Source organism: Embiotoca jacksoni, unplaced genomic scaffold, assembly GCF_022577435.1.
Source record: "Embiotoca jacksoni isolate LCO1_2020_lvr unplaced genomic scaffold, fEmbJac1.0.p SCAF_16, whole genome shotgun sequence".
In the NCBI taxonomy this organism is placed as follows: Eukaryota; Metazoa; Chordata; class Actinopteri; family Embiotocidae; genus Embiotoca; species Embiotoca jacksoni.
The window spans coordinates 1,224,205-1,246,439 of NW_027185296.1; the positions used below are offsets into that span (position 1 = coordinate 1,224,205).

General features: G+C 42.2%; 2 protein-coding genes across 7 annotated transcripts in view; both read right to left on the reverse strand.

The window, feature by feature from the left end:
* The window catches only part of pip5k1ca (phosphatidylinositol-4-phosphate 5-kinase, type I, gamma a), a 47,163-nt gene extending 29,798 nt beyond the window's left edge, over window positions 1-17,365 (reverse strand). For 2 of the 3 annotated variants that reach the window (XM_069150116.1, XM_069150115.1), the window contains exon 1: window positions 16,906-17,365. In XM_069150116.1, the coding sequence (XP_069006217.1) occupies window positions 16,906-17,038 (133 nt within the window). In that variant the 5' untranslated portion in view covers window positions 17,039-17,365. The remainder of the gene's footprint in view (window positions 1-16,905) is intronic. The other variant, XM_069150117.1, reaches the window with a different exon arrangement.
* An 822-nt stretch (window positions 17,366-18,187) lies between these two features.
* Window positions 18,188-22,214, reverse strand: gpx4a (glutathione peroxidase 4a). Of its 4 annotated transcripts, none has more exons than XM_069150119.1 (7): window positions 22,041-22,214; window positions 20,101-20,195; window positions 19,863-20,007; window positions 19,516-19,667; window positions 19,023-19,047; window positions 18,734-18,793; window positions 18,188-18,550 (listed from the first exon to the last, which is right to left on the reverse strand). In XM_069150119.1, exons 1-7 carry the CDS (start codon window positions 22,131-22,133, stop codon window positions 18,518-18,520), a joined length of 603 nt encoding a protein of 200 aa, XP_069006220.1. In that variant the 5' UTR covers window positions 22,134-22,214; the 3' UTR covers window positions 18,188-18,517. The 4 variants fall into 4 exon arrangements, with proteins under 4 accessions (XP_069006220.1, XP_069006221.1, XP_069006223.1 ...); XM_069150120.1 differs by having other exon boundaries at window positions 22,068-22,213; XM_069150122.1 differs by lacking the exon at window positions 22,041-22,214 and adding an exon at window positions 20,727-20,796.
* Between the last annotated feature and the right edge of the window lie 21 nt (window positions 22,215-22,235).

Here is a 22,235-nt window from a genome sequence, read left to right on the forward strand (position 1 = left end):
CCTCTCGTGGATGCCCATGTGACTTGAGCCACAGAATCGGCAGTTTGCCACCCCTCCTCCTACTCTGCCGCTCTATCTCTCTCCCTCAGTCACACACATGTTCGCGCTGGGATGAGCAAACCAGAGCGTGCCACTAGAGCTCCCTGCAAGCCGGAACAATCCAGGGAATAACATTTTATGAAAAAAGAAAAAGAAAAAGCATGCCGATGAAGAAATGTTTGCAATGCAGATAATTAAAGACGAGAGTCTACTGCTTTCTACCATGTCTTGGCTGGTTTAGTGTGGCTCTTCCACATCTCTGTCATTTCCAAGTGCCTGTTCCCTATGTATTTGCATGTGGGAGATTATGCCGTGTATCTCTTCCTTTCTGCAGGCCTGCACCTGGTAAGACATCCTTCAGATTGTTTATGCAAAGGTATGCGAGTGCGGTTTTAGGGCACCGTGTGTGTGTGTGTGTGTGTGTGTGTGTGTGTGTGTGTGTGTGTGTGTGTGTGTGTGTGTGCGTGCGTGCGTGCGTGCGTGCGTGCGTGCGTGTGTGGTAATTGAGCATATAAGAGTCTGGCTGTGTGTCCACAACCGTGACAATTTAACCAGGAACGTGGGCCAATTTGGATCCATTCTGCTGGATGAGTGACTTCCTGACAAGCTATTATCGATATTCTGTTCAGGCCGTGCATTAAGGAGCAAACTGAGTGGGAAGTACTTGTGGGGATTTTTGCAACCTGTAAACCATCGAAAAATCATTTAGCCTAATTTAAATTTAACTTGTTGGATTCACATCATCTATTATTCCAGTCTTCACCAACATAAATACAGACAGGAATGCGATTATTATAAATAAAACAAATTATGAGAGAAAAGTTACAGCCCTGAGAACAGATGTGTGGAAGAAGCCAGAACTACATTTACATTTGTAGCCATATAATTGATAAGTATGCCAGACTGAAATGTAATTATGTTGTGATTACAAGCAACTAATTGGGAGTGCGAGAATCAAAACCGTGGTGCCCTGCAGCTACTGTAATTATTAACTGATATGATAACAGAAAGTGAAAAACATAAAACTGGGGAGTGTCATTGAGCGCCAAAACAAATGGGCTCATCTGTGATAACTGAACTTCACCCATAACTACATTTAACTCATCATATTGCTGTGTTAAATGAGGTTTTACCAGTAAAAACTGCGTGAAAACCGCCTTCAGAAACATGTCTCTACCCTAAAAACAGAACATGACGTCATCCCTCCATTTGCCTTTGAAAGGTTACCTTTGAGATTCAATGTTAAGAGGCTGCAGATTGAGGCCATGAGGAAAAATGGGTCCTACTTTACCGTCATCCTGCAGCCGGCTGTGGAGATCTTCAGGGGATGCAACAGCAAATAGACCCTTCCAAATAAACAGCTTCTAGCCTCCAGTCTGTCGCCTAGCTCGAATGCGATGTGGCTTATTTTTACAACCCTCAAGTGGTTGGTCCGTTACTGTTTGGTGATGGCCATGTGAAGAGAAGTGAGACACACTTATTTCTGCCATTTTAACATGTAAACATTGTGTCTGATGCATGAATAGGTTCATGTGTTCAAAGACTGATGTCCTAATTTGGATAAAAGCATCAATATACATCATTGCTAAACCTCACAGCAGACCTTGTGCATTTGCTGAGCTTAATTAATTCAATAAAAGGGCCATATAAGTATTGCATCAGTGCATCCCAAGTTTACTCTGCCTATATGCATTAAAGCATGTTTGCAAACAGTTCACCAGATCACTGAAAATTCACTCTGGACATCAAAAAAGGACTCAACACTGCGACAAAACACTTGAACACGTGATTAAAATCCCCAAAGCCCACTGTTCATGTAAATATCAAAGTGCAGTAAAAAAAATAAAAAATTTTAAAAAAAGGAAAAGAAAGTCTGTGTTATGCAACAAGCTCGCACGCAAACACACGTAAAACTGATTCTTGTCCAAACCTGCTCCACAATGTGCAGGATAGGGCGGATCTTAAGAGGCCTCCCGGGGGAGGGGAGGGGGCATGTGGATGGCTGGGATCCAACACAGGGCAGGATATTCTGTTTTTCTTCATCTCGGTCCCAATTCTATGATTAATGGGGACCATTTCACAACATCTATGGCACTTTTCCATTAAATTCAGACATATCTACTCTTGCGTCATGTTTATATTCCCTCTCTCTCTCTCTCTCACACACACACACACACACACACACACACACACACACACACACACACACACACACACACACACACACACACACACACACACACACACACACACACACTCTTCTTTCTTATTTTTTCCATGGTGCCCCAAATTGAGGTCAACCAGCATTTTTTATAACCAGCGCACGTGTGCCTGGAATCAACAGACAGATGCCGCCGTCCACATGTCCTCTCATGCTGCTGTTAAGTAGGGCATTGGCACAGGCACACAGTTGTATATGATACAAATTTACACATGCATACAGACATCAACGGTTAGCCCAATCATTAAAGTCAGCACACAGACACCAAAAAAAATGAAACAATAAAAGGCAGTCAAAATTCCTAGTATGTTTGGCCAATAAAGCTGATTCTGACAAAAAAAATAAAGTTGTAGCCATGACAATCGACGATGCTTCAAATATGGATGTTTCTGCAAAACAAGGGGGTGGTTTTGCATTATCTTTTGTAGATGAATTTGTATGAAAACAGCGGGAAGAAACTAACAGAAAAAAACTTCAATCACTATTTCCGTCTCGTTTTCCACCATTTAAGGTTAACAGTCGCTCTTTTGATGATGTCGTCTTGGTGCGCTTCCTTCTTACGCTACAGTTTGATGGCACGAGTGAATCAGCACCACCAACGAGGCACTTATATTATTTGATCGATGACATTTTGCTCATATTAACATTATGGATTTAGTTGCAAAGCTAACACTACAGCCAATAAATAGCTCTTCCTCTTCATATGATGTATTATCAAACAATGATTAAGCCTATACTACATTAGTGTCATAAAATGAACAGAAAAAGACAATTCTTTTTTTTTTAATTAAAAAATATCCCAGACCTATGTCGTAGCCGAGTGCCTTTCAGTGACAAAATCAATCAACAACAAAAAAAGGACTTAGGTATGTCACTTAATGGTTCACATCATGTACTGTATTGATGTGTCTCCCTGCGGCTGAGCGATGATGCTCCAGCTATTGATTGGGTGTAAATTTTTCATGCCACCACAAAGCAGCATTTGATTATTGTGTCTAAGTGCGCCTGACGTGACCCACAGAAAGCAGAATTCCATCAGGTTGTCGATTTTAAAAGAGCAGAAGAATCGACACGGCAGCACACTCAGTACAACGTGGAGTAAAATACAAGCAGCTCTTATGACAGTGTTTGATTATGGAATTGTAATATTATCTCAGCGTAGGGATGTTTTAGAAGGGGGAAACCCTTTTTTTTTGTCTCATGTCCAGGATGCTGCCGACAGACAGAGCACCTCTTTTTAAAGAATATGTTAAGTCATGGTTAACATCAGCCTTGTGCTCAGGAGAGTTAGACAACAGTGATGGCTGCGTGTGGACTGAGACGGCAAACTGATCTGAAACCAGTGTCATCAGGCCATTCCATCCTTGAGTCCTTTATCTCAGTAGCCAGCAGGCTGTGTATTTTTCCATGACCGCACCAGCCAGTCAGTCAGTCAGTCAATACGGTCCTCATACTCTGAACCACCTTGACATCCTCAAGCAACAAGTGATATTTTCAGTTCAGTATCGTCCCTTCATATTGTATAAAGGCTTAGTTAACCATTTGAAACCATCCTCACATGTATAAATGCTATGCTGAATATAATATCAATCTATATTAGTTAAAGCAAGACTTTTTTTTTAGCTCGTTTTAGCATGAAGAACCAGAAGAAGGGGGAAACATCTCGGTTCTGTCTGAATAAACTCAATCTGCCGAATAAAATAACGTGTTTTCATTAGACCGTAACGTCACCAATTGGTTTGTAATCTGCTATTTTGAAGCCTCCAGTCTGGCATTTTGGCCGTCTTGATCTTGGTTTTCTGGACAGACCATGCATGAACAAGATGGGAAACCTGAGGGGACACTATTCCCACCCACCTGTACTGGCAACCTGACTGTAACCCAGGTATGTCAATTAAACCAGACCACCCCCAAACATTTCTCTTTTTGAGGCCTAATATATAATCAATAATGTAATTATTTCCAGGTGGACTACCAGAGCACTGATCAGAAGGAGTAAATTTAGCTAATGACACCATAATGACTTGTGGACATTTTTTTAATTAGATATTATTTTATAAGAGAAGTTGACACTTTTTAAATGGGAATCGATGGGAGCCAGCCCCTCGTGGCCGTCAACGTTTAAGGCACTGGACTCTGTGACAACATACATTTCTTACAGTCTATGGATTAGACCCATTGTTTTAAATTCAGATCATTTTTTTGACAATTACTTCTAATTACCTCTGTAAGAGTAATCCAGTGTTTCATTGTGCTATTAAATTACCATGCACAGACACACACATTGTTCTAAAAACCTGGTGTAAATATTCACGTGTGCATCCATGTATGTCAACAATGACTTCCAACTGACCATTCCTCTTCAATCAGCTAGCTGGCTGGAGACACTTGCAATGAAAGAGTCACCAACTTCCTCATGCTAAGCTTTTCAAAGTGTCTTTAAATGTTTCTAGCAATTACGGCACTCTGGCAAAATAATATCCTCACTGCTTCTGCATGTAAACATATACAGAGGCAGAGAAACGCACACCGTCAACGAGGCCAGGCACTTAAAATACTTCAGGTAATTTCGCTGAACCCAGCTCTTCATACATCAGTTAAACTGGAACGAGGTTGCCGGCACAAATGCACTACCCTTTCTCTTCAATATATTCCCCTCAGTATTTCTTTGATTTACTGAACAGCGTGGTGCTCACAATGGGGGAAAGCCGCTCTTTCCTCTGTTGTCACTACACATCATACATTATGTATAATGCAGTCAATGCATGGAGGGAGCGGGCGGCTGGAGAAGACAGCTTTTTACTATGCCAAGTCACCCATTATGATCGATAGCACCAGGCGAGGAAGCAGGCTTAATAAAAAGCTTCCTGGCAGCAGCTGCCTCAACCCCCAAACCCATTTCAGAGATTTAGCTTGAGGCAAGAGGATGAACAATGAAGCTGGACGCAGGCAAATATAAAGAGAAGAACCTTTATTTACTTAAGGAACCTTTATGAGAAGTAGAAGAAGTACTGTATGTATTGTTAATGCAAGGTAGGCAATCAATGACTTTACCAACATTAAAATAATAGAGTGCTGTTTTTATAGCTGTACTGGGTTTGCTCAGTTTTATTCCCATATATACTGAGCCTTAGGTTGGTCGGTCCACTGCAAGAGCAAAATAAATCAATACAAATTTAATGGATTACCATCCATTTTTGTGTAGACAATTATGACCCTCAGGAGAGTGGTACATGGACCCACTGGGGAAATACTCGTGTCTGATGGTGAGTTATACATCACCATCATCGTGTGTATATTCTAGTCACCAAAAGCTCACCATGGAATTATTAGCGATATCAGTATCGTTAGACTGGAAAATTGACAGCAGGCAGAGAAACAGAGCAGCTTGCACGTCAATATAACAGCAGTGATGTCTCATACTTTTAAAGGGATTTAGAGTACGAGAGATACGAGGACAACAATATCCTCAATAACACACTTTACCTGCTTGTGATTTATTGAATTATCAGGGAAAATCCCTGTACTTACATGTTGAGACACACACACACACAACATTACCATGGTTACCAAATGATTTGTGTAAACATTTTCTTTATATAGATTATTACTTACTTAACAACATAATTCCTCTTAAAGTCACATATCTTACTATAGCGATGATGAACCAAACTGCCGTGACATTATCTTCAATGTGACACACACACACTGGCTGAATCCTGTCTGACAACCAGACAGCTACTCAATTGACGACGGTGTGGTTTTGTGGGTTGCCATTAATCGAGTGGTCCAACTTTGGCACAACTGTTCCCCGCGGAAAACCAAAAACAGCAGGTAGAGTCGAGGCAAGCCGCTACTGATAACAATTATTGCTGGGCTTTAAAATCCCTATTATTTTCCACTGGTTCAGAGCAGGAAATACTGCACACACACACACACACACACACACACACACACACACACACACACACACACACACACACACAGTCAATTCAAACACACCAGGCTTGGAAAACCTCAATCACACAGACAGACGGCAGCCCAAACACAAAGCAGGCCAAATCATGGTCACTACTACTTTACTATCACTAATCCCAATCCCATTCTCTCCAGGCTACTAGACTGACTGTCTGGATTATCAGGATAAGATGGCACTAATGCAAGGACAGGTGGAAGTCAACAGACTGTCTGTCTGTTTTCCTGTCCCTGCTCTGCTTCTGCACTGTGACAACTTAACATAAAAGTCAGTCTTTTGGCATAATATAGAGACAGTGGTTATTGCAGCATCGGTTGTTATTTCTGTTACATAAAAAGTCATGTTTGCCACATTTCTCGGCTGGTGACAGGTTGATGAAAATGTAAACATCATCAAAATGCAACACCTGCCAATGCTTTGCATTACTGCCCGCCTTTGCTGTCCGAACCAATTTACTCGACAGTCAAATTGACAATGAGAAGTAGTTGCAATGACGGGCTGTGCAGTTACTGACAGCAGCTAATGACTCCAGTCCAAATCTCACTGCCGCTCAGAAGTGCCTGCGACAGTTACATCTTAATTTCAGTCTGTGGAGGGTACTAATGGAACAGGTGGGTATGAAAGTGTAATTTTTCCTTGGAGAGGCCTGAAAGCTCAGTGGACTTTGAAATGGAAATTCAAAGTGAGGGGAAGCAGAGAGAGCTGTTTTTATTAAAAAGGGAGCGTAGCTGCTCAGCCAAGTTGGGTGATAGCAGCAGTTTTTTTGGCTTGGACTACATCAGTGGGGATGACTGTAATGTGTCTGCGAGTGAGTGAGTGAGTGAGTGAGTGAGTGAGTGAGTGAGTGAGTGAGTGAGTGAGTGAGTGAGTAATGATTTTACACTTTTGATAAGCCATCTTCCAATATCCATTTTAAAGTAAAATCCCTTGTTTCAAATTAAAAGCTCACGGGCCTTTCACACACATTCCAATCATATACTTGATTTAAATCTAGTCTTGTAACACACACACATCACCAAAAGTCAATATAAATGCTGCTCCTGACAGTCAGCTATGCAGATGTCAACTTATGTGTTTGTGGTAATGTGATGCCTGCCCACAGTGCGTGTCAATATATAGACTGAATCAGTACAAACGAGAAGTTGTGGTAATTACTTTAACATTTGTGAGTGCAGGATTTCAATGAACATTTTCTTTTGTTCACTCACTAGTGATAAGGTTTGAAAGGTATTCACACCATTAGATTGATACGTCAAGAGTCACCGTGTGCAATAGTCCCGCAGGGAGTTCCTGCTGCTCCTGAAGTAACAGACCGGGTTGAGTTGCAGCACCCTGTTCTCTGGCAAAGCTAAAAACAGATCAGTTCTCTGTAAAATGACACACACACACACACGCACACGCACACACACTGCTTATACTCTTATGCAATTTCAGTATGTTTTTCATTACTGAGCTCCCAGATCAGAACCGAGCTTAGTGAGGCTTGCTGATCCTCAAAATACAGTGAAATCTGTCAAGCAAGAGAGAGGTCCTTTTATGGACTGAGGAGAGGAGAGGGGAGGAGAGGAGAGGAGAGGAGAGGAGAGGAGAGGAGAGGAGAGGAGAGGAGAGGAGAGGAGAGGAGAGGAGAGGACATGAGGACTGGTCATAGAAATAAATAGCGTTGTGATCAGGCTGACTCCTGTGTGCTGCTGTGTTATTGCTGACAGCAGCATCTTCGCCGGTGTTGGTGACTCAGTAGAAGGTATTCTGCTCTGACTACAGAGGGAACACAGTTGCACAACAGCCCAGGTTCATCCCGTCAGTCTCAAACCCGCACAGAAGAATCCATACAGGCACCTGCAGATTAAATGCTGCATCTTAGTTGAGAGCAGAGCTGAAACTAAGCTTCAAATCAAACTATTATATCACTTTGGAAGGTGGCATATGACATTTTCGACAGAAAGCTGTTCAGCAGAAGCTGTTGTTTAAAAATACTCACAAGACAGGCTTTCATGGTATTGCTCAAGACAATTGCGACTTATATTCAGCAGCAGGAATACGGATTTATCTGCAGATTAGCTGTGTACTTCAGTCTAAATGGGGAAAACTGCCGTCTTCATCTGAATGCTCTGTTTTATTGCATTTACCTCGGCTTGACATCCTACACCACACAGGCTGCCATCTAAATGGAAACACAGAGCGCAGGTGATGTAGCATGACTGGTGTGTGTTGCAGCCTCACGGTTCAGCAAAGCGCACCCCGTCATGCATCATTCTGCCCACAGAAAGCTGCCTCGATCTCTTACGCACAATGGGAGAGTGCACCATGTGTGGTTTCAAAGCAGAAACCTTTCCAACAGCTCCTGGAGGTCCAGATGAATGCTGCTCAGAAAAGCCAACAGACAGACAGCAGCAGTGGCAGCCTCGGCCTTTCGTACGACACAACGCAGCAAATAACACAGCCAGCAGCTGCTGATCGAGCACCACACTGCACGGAAAATGAATCTTTTTCTCTGGGCTGCCCACAGAAACATGGAAGAAACGGAAAGGCGTCTGTGGAGAAAACCTGGAGACGGAGTGAAGTAATAAAAATATTTTTCCCACATTGCAATGAAAGCAATAATCACATGCTGATGTCATTTTGGAACCGAACATGTTATAGCGCAGTACACTCTTACACAACATTACATTAAGGGCAGAAATACAGAGCTGAAAGCCGAGGAAAAGTGGAGTCAAGTGGATAAGAGTGACATGGTTGAACCTGTGCTGAGGTCAACAGTCTCAGAAAAAGAAATAATACCCTGTTAGAAAATCATTAATAGCGCCAGTAATGTAACATGTATTAAAAATGAGTAAGAACATTTTACTGCACATTCTTAATAATGATTCTGATTTATAGAAAGGAGGGAAGCTGAATAAACTGTAAAAACTATTTCCTCATCACAACCTCGCCTTTAGATTCCAGTGCAAATCTGCAGCGGGTGTTCTGAAGCACAAACTTTTGAGCGTAAGGTGCGTGTTTGTAAATCCAGCAGATAATCAAACACAACCCGCTCATCATTTTTGGGGGATTTATTAGCAAAGAGCAGAGCTGCATTTCCACATCAGGATGCCTATTTAATAAATAAAATGCACATTGCTACAGCAAGTCATGATGAACAAGGAAAAACTGGGGTCAATCTCAAATCCAGAAACTTTAGCTGAGAAACAGTCTGTGCTGCACGACTTACAGTGACTGATGTATGAGTGAAATGCAGCCTTTGTTATTTAAGGCTCTGCTCTGTGGGTCCACAGCATGCTCACCATCACATGAGATGGGACTGAAGTACTGTGTATGCCAGGGTCAGACTGAATTTGCCAAATAGGCCCACACTGTTTAATGGATGAATATATTTCCTCACTGCTCAGACCTTATTAAACTTACATTAACCCTGCAGCATCTTTTGCTCCCACCCTGCATGTCATTCACTCCGAGCAGACTGCGAATGACTGACACATTAACCATTTATTTAAAAACTCCTGATTGATTATTCATTTGGTATATAAAGTTGGGATATAGTGAGAGCTGCAGTTGCCAAGAATGCAAATGGTTGTCCTCAAAAAGCTTTGCTTTGTAAGTACAGCAGTTTGAAATCTAAAGATATTCAACCTAATATCATAGAAAACTAAGAATAACTGCCAGGAACCAATGTATTTTTTCTCCTTTTTGCATTTAAAGGTCCCAACTTTTACACTTCTGCTGGGTATTATTTGCAGTCTTGATAATTAAACACTGATTTGTGTCTGTGTTGATGCCTCTGACCCGGCTGACTATTTTCTGACTGACGCACACACAGGCTAACCACACACACATTACCGTTGTTGAACAACGAGCTGTGCATATGATAGGAGAGTACGTCTATGACATCACAAACTTACAAAAGTTGAAACAGTCGAAACGTCCAAACAGCACATTTGCTAAACAGTTGCTGTGTGCATTTCTCTGTGGATGGAGACATTTTGGCATTTTAAAATATTCATACAACACCTAGACCTGCTTTATGATTAAAAAAGAAAGGAAACCTGAATTTATACAGAGTGGGACCTTTTAATTACACTTAACTACGTGGCTCCGGGCTAAGATGCCACCCGCGAACTGCAACATCCCCAGTCGCAGTCTCTGAACTTGTGATATTCCCATTTCTCTCCCTTTATGTCCTATCATCTCTACTGTTGGACAGTCTGATAAAGGCAGAAGATGCCCTAATAAATCAAATACATTTTGATATTTCAAAACTGTTGCTGATTGATTTTCTGTCTGTAATTGTTTAATAAAATGAACATTTCAGCTCTACTCTAAATACATGACACGTTGATATTTAAATGTTTGTGAAGAAAAGGAACAAAGGGCCTAACGATAAAATGGATGAAGAGGAACACGAGCTTAAACATTGGTTTAAAAAAAAAAAGAGAAAATCAGGTAACAGTGTTTAATAATTTTATTCAGGTTTTTTTTTTTAAAAAAAAGGTTATCTGTAACTTAGCTTAGCATCCACTGGGCAAGATGCCGAGAACAAACTGTACACGTCACCAGTCTAATACACATAGAGAGAAACATATTGACAAGAACAACCGGACCCCTGAGCGGGCAACTCTTTCTCATTTGAAAATAATCTCTAATTCTGTGTGGGAGGTTCAGAGAACTTTGACAGCTTCGTGCTCCAGGTGCTGCTTATGAAACAATAATAGCCTGCGTAGTGGGTACAGTGACTCTCCTAATTGAAAACAGCAGGCCTTTGCCTTATTTCCCCTTTGAGGGAAGCCAGAGCAGAATGACACTGCAGCCATGGAAGTAAGAAACTGAGCCAGAGCTTCATCCAGCAGCTTTTACCGTTGCACAACCAAAATAATACAGCCAGAATTTTGTTGTTGTTGTTGTTGCCGTCTCTCTTCCCCTTTCTCTTCCCCTCACGTCTATCCAGCAGGTATCTCTCAGGCAAAAGCACGAGGACAAACAGCTGCAAACACAATGCTCCTGCCTCGTCATGGTGTCTTTTTAAAATAGCTACTGTAGCACACATCTCTCACTCACAGGAAGCTCAGCAGCACGTAAGATGTAACTAAACTGCGTCATCGTCTACGTAAAATCATGTGACATCAAAGAACCCGGCAGAGGGTCAAAAACCCGACACATGCTCCGTGAACGGGCCTCCGGGATACAGTCTGATCCTGGCACACACAACCGGCCACAGGGGGAGAAAGAGAGGGAGACCTTGCTGAAGGAAGAAGGAGGAGGCAGATGGATGGTAAATTCCACAGGAGGCAACCCAGCCTTTGTGCTTCCGTCAGCAATTCTGACAGGCGATGCCTAAAGCAGCGGACGGAGGAAAACAGAGAGGGGGAGGACTGATGGAAAGTGACAAATGAGTGGCTGAGGGAATCACTCAGAGGAGGTACATGAGTTGTGGCTCACTCGGGAGTAAGGAGAGGAGAGGAGGGGAGAGAGGAGACTATGTCTGAGGTTGAAGGCGAGAGGAGACTATGTCTGAGGTTGAAGGCGAGAGGAGACTATGTCTGAGGTTGAAGGTGAGAGGAGACTATGTCTGAGGTTGAAGGCGAGAGGAGACTATGTCTGAGGTTGAAGGCGAGAGGAGACTATGTCTGAGGTTGAAGGCGAGAGGACACTATGTCTGAGGTTGAAGGCGAGAGGAGACTATGTCTGAGGTTGAAGGCGAGAGGAGACTATGTCTGAGGTTGAAGGCGAGAGGAGACTATGTCTGAGGTTGAAGGCGAGAGGAGACTATGTCTGAGGTTGAAGGCGAGAGGAGACTATGTCTGAGGTTGAAGGCGAGAGGAGACTATGTCTGAGGTTGAAGGCGAGAGGAGACTATGTCTGAGGTTGAAGGCGAGAGGAGACTATGTCTGAGGTTGAAGGCGAGAGGAGACTATGTCTGAGGTTGAAGGCGAGAGGAGACTATGTCTGAGGTTGAAGGCGAGAGGAGACTATGTCTGAGGTTGAAGGCGAGAGGAGACTATGTCTGAGGTTGAAGGCGAGAGGAGACTATGTCTGAGGTTGAAGGCGAGAGGAGACTATGTCTGAGGTTGAAGGCGAGAGGAGACTATGTCTGAGGTTGAAGGCGAGAGGAGACTATGTCTGAGGTTGAAGGCGAGAGGAGACTATGTCTGAGGTTGAAGGCGAGAGGAGACTATGTCTGAGGTTGAAGGCGAGAGGAGACTATGTCTGAGGTTGAAGGCGAGAGGAGACTATGTCTGAGGTTGAAGGCGAGAGGAGACTATGTCTGAGGTTGAAGGCGAGAGGAGACTATGTCTGAGGTTGAAGGTGAGAGGAGACTATGTCTGAGGTTGAAGGCGAGGGCAGCGGAGTTTGAGTGAGATGAATGCTGTCGTGCTGACAGTCGACTGTGGGGACAAATTACGACTGCCGGAGGATGAGAAGCTTTGAATGAGACTAAATGCTCACAGATATTTAACAGCCAGCTGTGACACCCACACATCTTTGTATTCACACATACAGAGCAGCTGAGCTGCACAGCAATTACACATACGCAGGATCTGACGTTAACCAAACGCTCGAGCAGAGCTCTTTGACGTGAGCATTTACCATTTTCAGGAGCCAATGAGAGTCAAACGGGAGCCCTGCTGCTGACATTCCCCATTCACTCGGATCCCTTTCCACTTTCGGAGGTGTAGCACTCCCAGAGTATCCACTGACACCACCTCACTGTCAGTACACCATCGTCAGACATTATGACGCGCTTCAGCTGAATTGCCTGTGATGGACTTTCACAGAGTGACCCACACCTACCCCACCCTGCTGCAGGGCTTATCACACATACTCAGCCTACAAATGCTTTGTATCACGAGAGGACCCACGCAGCAACACAAACAATAAGGTCGAAGCGAAATTTATGCTCGCCTTTATTGTGTGGAATCATAATGGAGGGTCATGTTCAGATCACACTGTGAGGCTAATGAAGTCAAACTGATAGAAACTATGACACGGTGGAGTAGTTTCCGATAATAAAACTAGCTTACAACTGATGCGTTTGTGCATTTATTGATGTGGAGTAAAATTCTGACAACACACTGTAGGTCGGCAATCGGGGAATCAACGACTTCTATTTCGGGATTAAAATAGGCCAAAACTAAAGAAATTAGGTGAAAACCATGCTTACTTTACTTTTCATTGTATTTATCTGTTTTCAAACTGCTTGACTGCTTTCGTCGGGAATTTACTGAAGGAAACGTGCTGCTCACAAATCCCACAAATTAGTATTAGTAGCCTGTTTATTGACTCTGCTGAAGCATTGTGTTTACCTAATAATCATACTTTTGGAAGTATATATTCACTGGATGATGGATTAGGTGTATGTACTGAACCACTGTACTCATGTTTATTAGGGGCAATCAAAAAATGTAGAGACGGCCTCATGACGTGCACGGAGCAGGCGGGAGCTATTACCTTCATGAGAAAGTCTTCCAAGTATCATCACTTGATCAACATCAACACCTGATGTACACATGTTTTTGTGACTACTGGTATGTGCGCATCTATGATTTCTCCGTGGAGATGAGCAGAAAGTGCACGTACAATTTGTTTTCGTCAAACTCAGGAAATCGGCAACAGAGACCATTGAAATGTTTCCGAAAGCCTTCGGCGGTGTTTTTTTTTTTTTAGGTGTTTTGAGTGACATTTGCGTTTCAACAAGGGCAGAACATCACAATAGACCAAATAAGGCGCATCAGGTGGGATTTATTTGACATTCACGGGATTGTGCACCTTGAATTCATCCCCCAAGGTCAGACTGTCAACATTGAGCTCTATCATGACAAAAAAAAATGGGAGAAGGGAAGACATTTGGTGCACGCGAACTGAGCTGTGTTCTCACCCACAACACAATCGTCACTTGTGTGTTGAAATGTACGTATTGAAATAGGAACTATACTGAGAAATGTGTGATCTTAAAAAATTTCCCCTCGGGGATTAATAAAGTATATACCTACCTACCTACCCTATCTTTTGTATGTTTTAGTGAAATTGCAGTATTAAAAGCAGAAAAACGTCTTTGCTTCACTGCATGGCATCGGCTTCTCCTGTATGTGCACAGACTGGCTGCTGCTTTAATCAGACTTCTATAGCTCTCAGACCTGCTGCCCTAATAGCATTTTAGGGCATTGCAGCCCGGATGATGGACATCACTGAAACATATCCCTCGAGCAACTTTTAAATCCACCTCTAGAGCATTAGTCGACTCAGAGGCTGAGGTTAAACAGGGTAACGAGGTTACAGATGGTAGTATGTTAAAAAAGAAGACACTTAAACAGTTATCTCCCCTATCTAATGTACTCGCACCACAAATCACATCTAACTTTTTTTTTTTTTTATATATATAGACATTATATTTTGTTGCTCATCTGCACAAGGCCTGTGCTCTCCTTTGCATGCGAGGGGGCACTGACTGACCAGGCAGGCACACACTTGTGAAATCACCTGGGGGGTGAATAATCAGACACACCAGCAAGCATGCTGGAGAAAACCAAAAAAAAAACTAAAAAACCTTCCGTGGCCTTTCATTTCCCCCCGTGATAGAGTTGAGCTCCACCAGTAACCCTCAGCAGGCAGTCCTCTTGATTGATCCGTTCTGTGTGGAGGTACTGAGCTCTCGTCAAAGTCAGCACTTTTCTCAACAGGGACGATCAAAACCCCCAAACTGTGACGTACAGTGAACATGACAAAGGAACGCTACGTGACTGATAGCTGTTAGACTCGAGGGCTGAACACGCAGCTAAAGACAGTGATACTTCTCATGTACACACATGTGCACGTCTGTTGGCGTGCTTTAAAGTCATCCCTTGGCGAGATTACATGCACAAAAGCAAACGACTCTATGTTGACGATGCGGTCTTATTGTAACTCAATTCTGCTCTCGATAGAGCCGTTAGAATTTTGTTTTACACACATGCGAAACAAAATTCATGAATGTTTCCGAATTAAGAGCTGATAAAAACCTAATATGAACGGGTCCCTGAAAGCAAATATCCCCAGCAGCCAGGTGTAACACACTTGGATTTGAAACCGATTTCAGAGGACTGATTGAGATCGAAGGTCCACCGGATCTTGCCCAATAGAAAAGGTCTTTCTTTAATTCATGAATCACTGTGATGTCATCTATGTTGCTTTAGGATCTCTATGATCAGTTTACCAATGTGCAAATGACAACATCTGATGAAAATGTGGCCTCCTGATTTAATGTTGTATATTCTTAAAGCCAGTGTAAACAGATGTTATGGTTTACCTAACTTCACTTCTCACGCGAGATCTGACGCTCAGAAAATTTGTTCTGCAGACATCTTAAGGCAAATATATATTAAAATATATATTTAACGTAGTTTCTAATAAATGGTGTGATTAAAGCGTCATCGCATCAACTTACAAGAGGCCGTTTTTTTTTTCACAGAAGACATCTTGATGATGAAATGATAAAATCAACGGTGGATGAATTGCCTCGTTGTTTCAGGTTTGGGGTGCTGGTCGTGTTCGGGTTTCATGTTGTGACTCTTGAACAGAACAGAGCCACGTCCATGTTATTGGGAACATCTGTACTTTTCCCCACAATAACAAGTCACATATCTTCCACTTTAGGTCCTCGACTGCGTCAAGTAGAAATAAACTAAGACCGTGAATGACGATTATTGTCATTACCGATTAATATGTTGATTATTTTCATGATCAATCAATTAGCTGTCTGGTCTTTAAAATGTCTGAAAATTATGAAAAATGTCAACCGAGGCCCATTGTTCAGTATCGTTATGCCCCAATGAACAGTCCACAACCGCATTATATTAAGTTTATTATCCTGGAGGACGAGAGGAACCAGAAAATGTTAGCTTTTTTTAATATACAAAAATTATTAAAATATTATGAAAATAGTTGACTATTCATTTTCTGTCGATCAACTAGTCAATTAATCAATCTGCCAATCATTGCAGCTCCCAAATAAACACTCTTGAAATAATAAAAAAAAAAAGAACAAGATGTGATTTGCTAAATCAACCTTATCCTTGGAAAAAAAAAAAAAGAAATTATTTTGGCGAGTAAAACGCCAAGATGGTGGAAAATTGAAGCTTTTGTGTCTTCTGCAGAAACATGTATTACTACTAGTCTGGTGGTGACAAGTGGAGATGATATGTGCCAAAAAAAAAAAAAAACGGGAGAAGGCCCGTGTGAAATGTACATATTGTTATTATTATTATTTATTTTTTTAAACAAAACGATGAAAGGATAATTTGCTCGTGGAGGACGTGGTCAGATGTCTCTGCTACACCTTTGGCTATATCTGTAAACCAAGACAGCTAATGAGAGATAATTGTCACATCATAGTGCTCCTTTCCACTTCTGTTCTTTATTTTATTTGGTCTATCCCTGGTTTGTGGTGTTTCTCGGTGGTCACGGCTTCACCTCCACCTCGCAGTAATACAGTCACACACGATCTGCACCTTCACCTGCTCCACTCAGCTCTGTTAGCTGCTAGCCTTAGCCTACCGATTTCACGCTAGCAAAGATGAGTCGGGACTTTCTGGTTCAGAGACGAAGGGGAGGTGGTGGTGGTGGGGGACAGACGGATGTGGGGACAATAAAGATGAGGAGGAAAGACGGACAGCGCTCGGCAGACGAGAGACGCCCTTACCCATGTCTGCGGCGTCCATCCCGTAGCTAACTCCCACGACCGTGTCCGCATCGTCGGACGCCGCTGCCACGGACAGCGGGCTCCCGTCCCTGGCCTCCGACAGCCCGACCGCTCCCTCGGCTGCTGCTTCCATTCAGCCTCCCGGAGAGGACAAAAAAAAAACCCCAAAACAAAACAAAAAAAACCAGACAAGCCCCGTCCCGAGTGAAAGACCCCACAGCGACGGCGCGATCCCGGCGGGAGGAACGTGTTGTGTGATGTTTTGACGGTAATCAGACGGAGGGATGTGTGACAGTTATCCGCGACGGTCCCTTCATCTGTGCGGCGTCTCCTCACGACAGCAGCGGCACACAGTCCTCTCCTCCTCTCCTCTCCTCTCTCCTCTCCGCTCCTCTCCTCCTCCCAGCTCCGCTGCACTTGCTGCTGCCGCCGAGCTGCTTTTGTGAGGATGGGTCTATGTGGCGCCCTCTGTAGGCCTCAGAGGGGAACTGCAGCAGCAGCAGCAGCAGTAGAGGAGGTCATCTTGAACTGCTGTTCAAGTGGTAAATTATATTTTCACGGCTCTTATTTCTCGTGGTTTTACTTTATTCTTATTTCAGATACTTTGAGAGAAAAAGAAAGATGGAAGTTGGCAAGAGAGATAAACACCAAGTAGAGTATTTACTTGTATGGCTTTGTAGGGCATTTTTTTTTTCAAGTCTGATCTGAGCCTGATCTAGTCTAATCTGAGTTTTATTTGATTATTCATTCATCAGAATTATTTTTGATCGCCTGACGTGATAAAATTATTTAGTAACATAAAAATTAGGGGAAAGAAATCCTCAAAATAATCAGCCGACGACCCTTTGTGGGGTCCTGATATCAATGTTGGGAACCACTGATAGTATAGTCTAAAGGGTAAAGTGAGCCCCTGTAATCTCGACTGTGTTGAAATTTAAAGGACTAAACTACCTCCCTACAAATGATATGATATCGACAGATCATAAGTGTGCCTATCACCTTATTGTATTGTTGTGATGTGATTTCAATGTCGGACAGAAAAGGGAGCTGCAATTCAAAGGAAACCCCCACCGTTTCCTTTTTAAATCTAATGCACACCTGTTTAAAACATTTCTGACTCACGCTTCCATTTTTCAGTTGACGTCTCTTTGAAGCCCCTCCATTACACAAATTGAAAGCTCTATGTGCACATGAGTAACTCAGGACAGAAAATCAACACGCATCTGTCAAATATTTACACTTGAAAAATCCAGTGACAGACAATACAAGCCAAAGACAAAAATATAGTTAGAACAAAACTCTTAGTGGATTTTATTATGAAAACAATCAACACATCAAGCTGTTAAAAGATGTGTTTAGGGATCCTTTCTCCTTCTCTCCAGAGAACCACATAAACATGAGCTTGGTCATCCTCCCAGTAGGTTTGCACGCCATTTTCATCAGGTCTGCCCTGTCCGCCATGCGGATTTTTGAACAGACCGTCACTGATCTGGGGTGGACTGAAGCCACATGCACTGGTGCTCGGAGAGGCAGAGGCAGGAGGGTGAAGGGTGACGGAAACACAAAGTGGACAGAGAATCAGTAAGTGAGGAATCATTCTTCCATTAGAGGGTTAAAGGTATCTGGGAAGATCCTTCTCTACCACCTGGAAAGGAAGAAGATACAAACATCTGTTGTTGATGCTAAACATGACGGCAGAGGTCTTCACAGTGTCAGCAGCAGTCACACAGCCAGTGGGAAAGATCAACGTGAGTAAATATAAAGGTCTGTTGGAGTCAATACAGCGTTGTTGTTTGATCTGTGGCAAAGAGAGATGTTTTGAACTTACACTTGGATCATCCAGGGGGCCGTATCTCTTCACCACCTGACCCTCTTTATTGATCAGAAACTAGAGAGAACACAGAAAAGAAGAAAACTTGAAGACACTGAACAGGAAATTTAAAAATGAAAGTTATTTTCTCTTTTACTTTAAATATAAAACACTTAGTTTTATTTACAGGTTTTATTCTGATAACAACACTCCCAAATTGTCTGAACAATAGGTTGTTTTTTATTTAATTGAAAAATTAAGCTGATCTCAGAATATGTAATCAAAAATTCAGATAATAAATATTTACCTTGGTGAAATTCCACTTGATACTACTGCAGGAATGAAAACAAAAAATAAGTGTTAGAAAAGAGTCTTTCAAACATTTAAATTTTTACACTGCCCGGACAAGAAAAAACACCATAATAAAAAATAAATAACAACAACAACAAAAATCTGGGAAGAAGAGTGTAAACAAAGACAAAAGGCCAAAGGTGTAACTAAAGTGCTTTGTAATGTATTCTGGAAGTGCAGTGAAAGACAATCATAAATTCAATGACAGGAGGAATTTGACTAATAAATGAAATAATGGAGCTACAGTTGGAAATCAGATGAATAAAAGCTTTGTTAATCGATAATTGATTCAGAGAATCTTGGTTAAATTCAATCAAAAACATATTGACCACTTTGTAGATAAGTGTGACATAATTGTGGACTCTATATACCCAAACAAGCTTCTCTGTCATGAGATAACGTGTAATCAGACAATGTCGTCGCCCCATGTCTCTGCCCCTGACTCTTACTTTCCGAAGAAGCCTCTCCCGTTCGGCTGCTCCTTCAGCCACTTCCAGAGAGGATGAGCGTTGGCCCCGTTCACTTCGATCTTACTGAACATGTCAAACTCAGCGTTGTAGGACTTGGCAAACTGCTTGATCTGAGTTTCATTACCCGGCTCCTATAAAGTAAAATAAGTGAGAAATGGTCAGCACTATTAGTTTACTTCACCATGATGTTATTTTTCCTTTGAAATTTGCTTATGATGGTTCAAAAATGTTTTGTGACGACTCTCTTTCCTCTTCCATCACATTAACAGTGATGTGACATCTTCAAATTACATGCAGCTTTGATAAAACACTCATGCGTCACGAACCTGGTTCCCAAACTGGTTTGAAGGGAAGGCGAGGATGTGTAAACCTCTCTCAGTGTACTTAGCGTGCATCTCGGCAAACTGAGAGTAGTTTACTGGGGTTTTACCTCATTTAGAGGCAACGTTGGTGATGATGACAACATTCCCCCTGAACAGACACGCACACATTTTTTTTTTATTGAAGGTTACAAGGAGATGCAGCAGTGAAATTAGGGAAAGAATATGTCACAGATAAATGTACCTGTATTTTTCAAGAGAAACCAAATTGCCATCGATATCTGTTGCTGAGAAGTTATAAATAGACGTGGCTGTCTGCCATTCCTCCATCGGAGCGGACTGTTGAGGAAGAAAAAAGGGTACAAAATGAGTTAAGTGAAAGAAGCTTACTTTAAAAAATGAAATATCAGACAAGTAAGTATGACAAATAGCATTCACACTTTTACACTGAAGCATGATTCATAGATGACAAGAAATATGTTCCACCTGATCCATTAATTATAAACATTTCCTCTGAAAAATCCACTTTAAAAAAAACCCCTGAAGTATTGAATCTCGAGTGAGTGAAATTCCTAAAAAGAAATATTAGAAGGATTATATTTCAAATACCACAAAACATGGTATTAAAATGAATAAAAATAAAAATAAACTCATGAAGAACAAAAGCTGACACTCTCCAAAAGTTGGTTCCAGTCCTGCTACGTCAGTGTTTCAGTCCGAGCCTCATTGTGTCTTACCATCGCCTGCAGCAGGACAGAGAAAAGCACTGTGCCCCCTATCAGGCGCATAACTGCCCTTCAGTTAGTTCTTCTGAAGGCAGAGGCGCGATCAGATCTCTAAACCACTCAGTGGCTTCAGCTACACACTCACCGCTGGACCTCAACCCCACGACTGAGAGCGCACACGTTCCAGTGTTCTCATGTAAAAAGGGGGCGGGTGATCATTAACGAAACTGATAGGCTGTGATTTTCCAATAGGCCCCTCTCAGCTACCGACTCACAAATCCAGATCAGAAGTGCATGTGTACTGCAGTCCACAGTCCACAATGTCATCATAATCTCAAGAAAACTGGGCCTTGGGACGGTGAGCTCCATTTGGCCCGGGCAAAGAGCAGTAGTCTGAAGAAAGACATAAACTCATTATGTAATGTGATTAATAGTTGAATGAAAAAGGAATTTGCAGCACATTTAACCTCCTCACCCTGGCATAAAAGTCAGTGCCAGAGCCAAACAAATAAACGTGTTCATTCCACATAATTGCAATCCCAGAAAACAAGAGTTTGTGTTTTGAGCCTTGAGAGAACTGGTAATCATCTGTTCTGAACTCGGTAAACTCGAGTGGAAACGTTTAGACAAGTATTGCACGACAAAACAAGTGATTAGGCAATTTGTTGTTCTGATTTATGATAGTTATTTAGCTTTTGTATTTTGGCAAATCTGCATGGAAATCTTGCTTCAACGGCTTGACCTTGATGAATGGTTAAAAAAAAAAAAAAAAGTATCAATACAGAAAAAAAAAATACAGAATATAATTCGACAAAGATTTAGAGAAAACCTACTGTAAAGGGCAAGACAGGCAAATAAATGTGTCCACCACTGATACTAATAATAATAGTGGAGATTTACTTTTCTACGGATGTTGGTGACCTAAAACACAATTAGTTCATCCCCTGAAATAAAAAATAATAAAAAAAAATCTATCTGCTGCAACAGAAAACGCGCAGCAACATCAGGCGTGCTGACTTGACTCAAAGTGACTGTCGCAGTGTTTGCAGATGATAAGCCTTTATCAGCTGACACCAGCAGTCAGGTGGTGGTGGGGTGCTGCGAAAACATCCGGTGGCACAAACTGCTGCACTCATACGTAATTGCACTTTAGAACTATTTACACTCTCCGACGCGCTTAAAATACAGCAAAGTACAAACAACGCATGTTTATTTAGTGTTTATTAATCGCGCGCCGACCAACGGGCCGAGAGAGCGGTTTGGGTCGTGTATAATCCTCACAGCCACGGCACACAGACAAAAGACCCAAGCATCGGCTCCAAAACAACACTCACTCTTATTAATATGAAGAATTTAGGAACAAAACAAACAAACAAACAAACAAAGTTACAGACGTCACTCGTGAGGAATCGCAGCAGCACTCAAGACACACGCCAAGTATCATGTAGGTTTACGTTACCATCGCGGGTAATACAAAGTACAGTACCATCGCCAGTAGTAGCCCGCTGCTCGCCAACGTCCCGAGCGCCAAAATAACACATAAAGGCCTCATTTTGTTTTTTGTTTTTGTTTTTGTTTTGTGGTAGAAGAGACCAACGGTGAATTTACACAAAATCAATGCGGTACATTGTTGTTACAGACCCCGCCCACACTC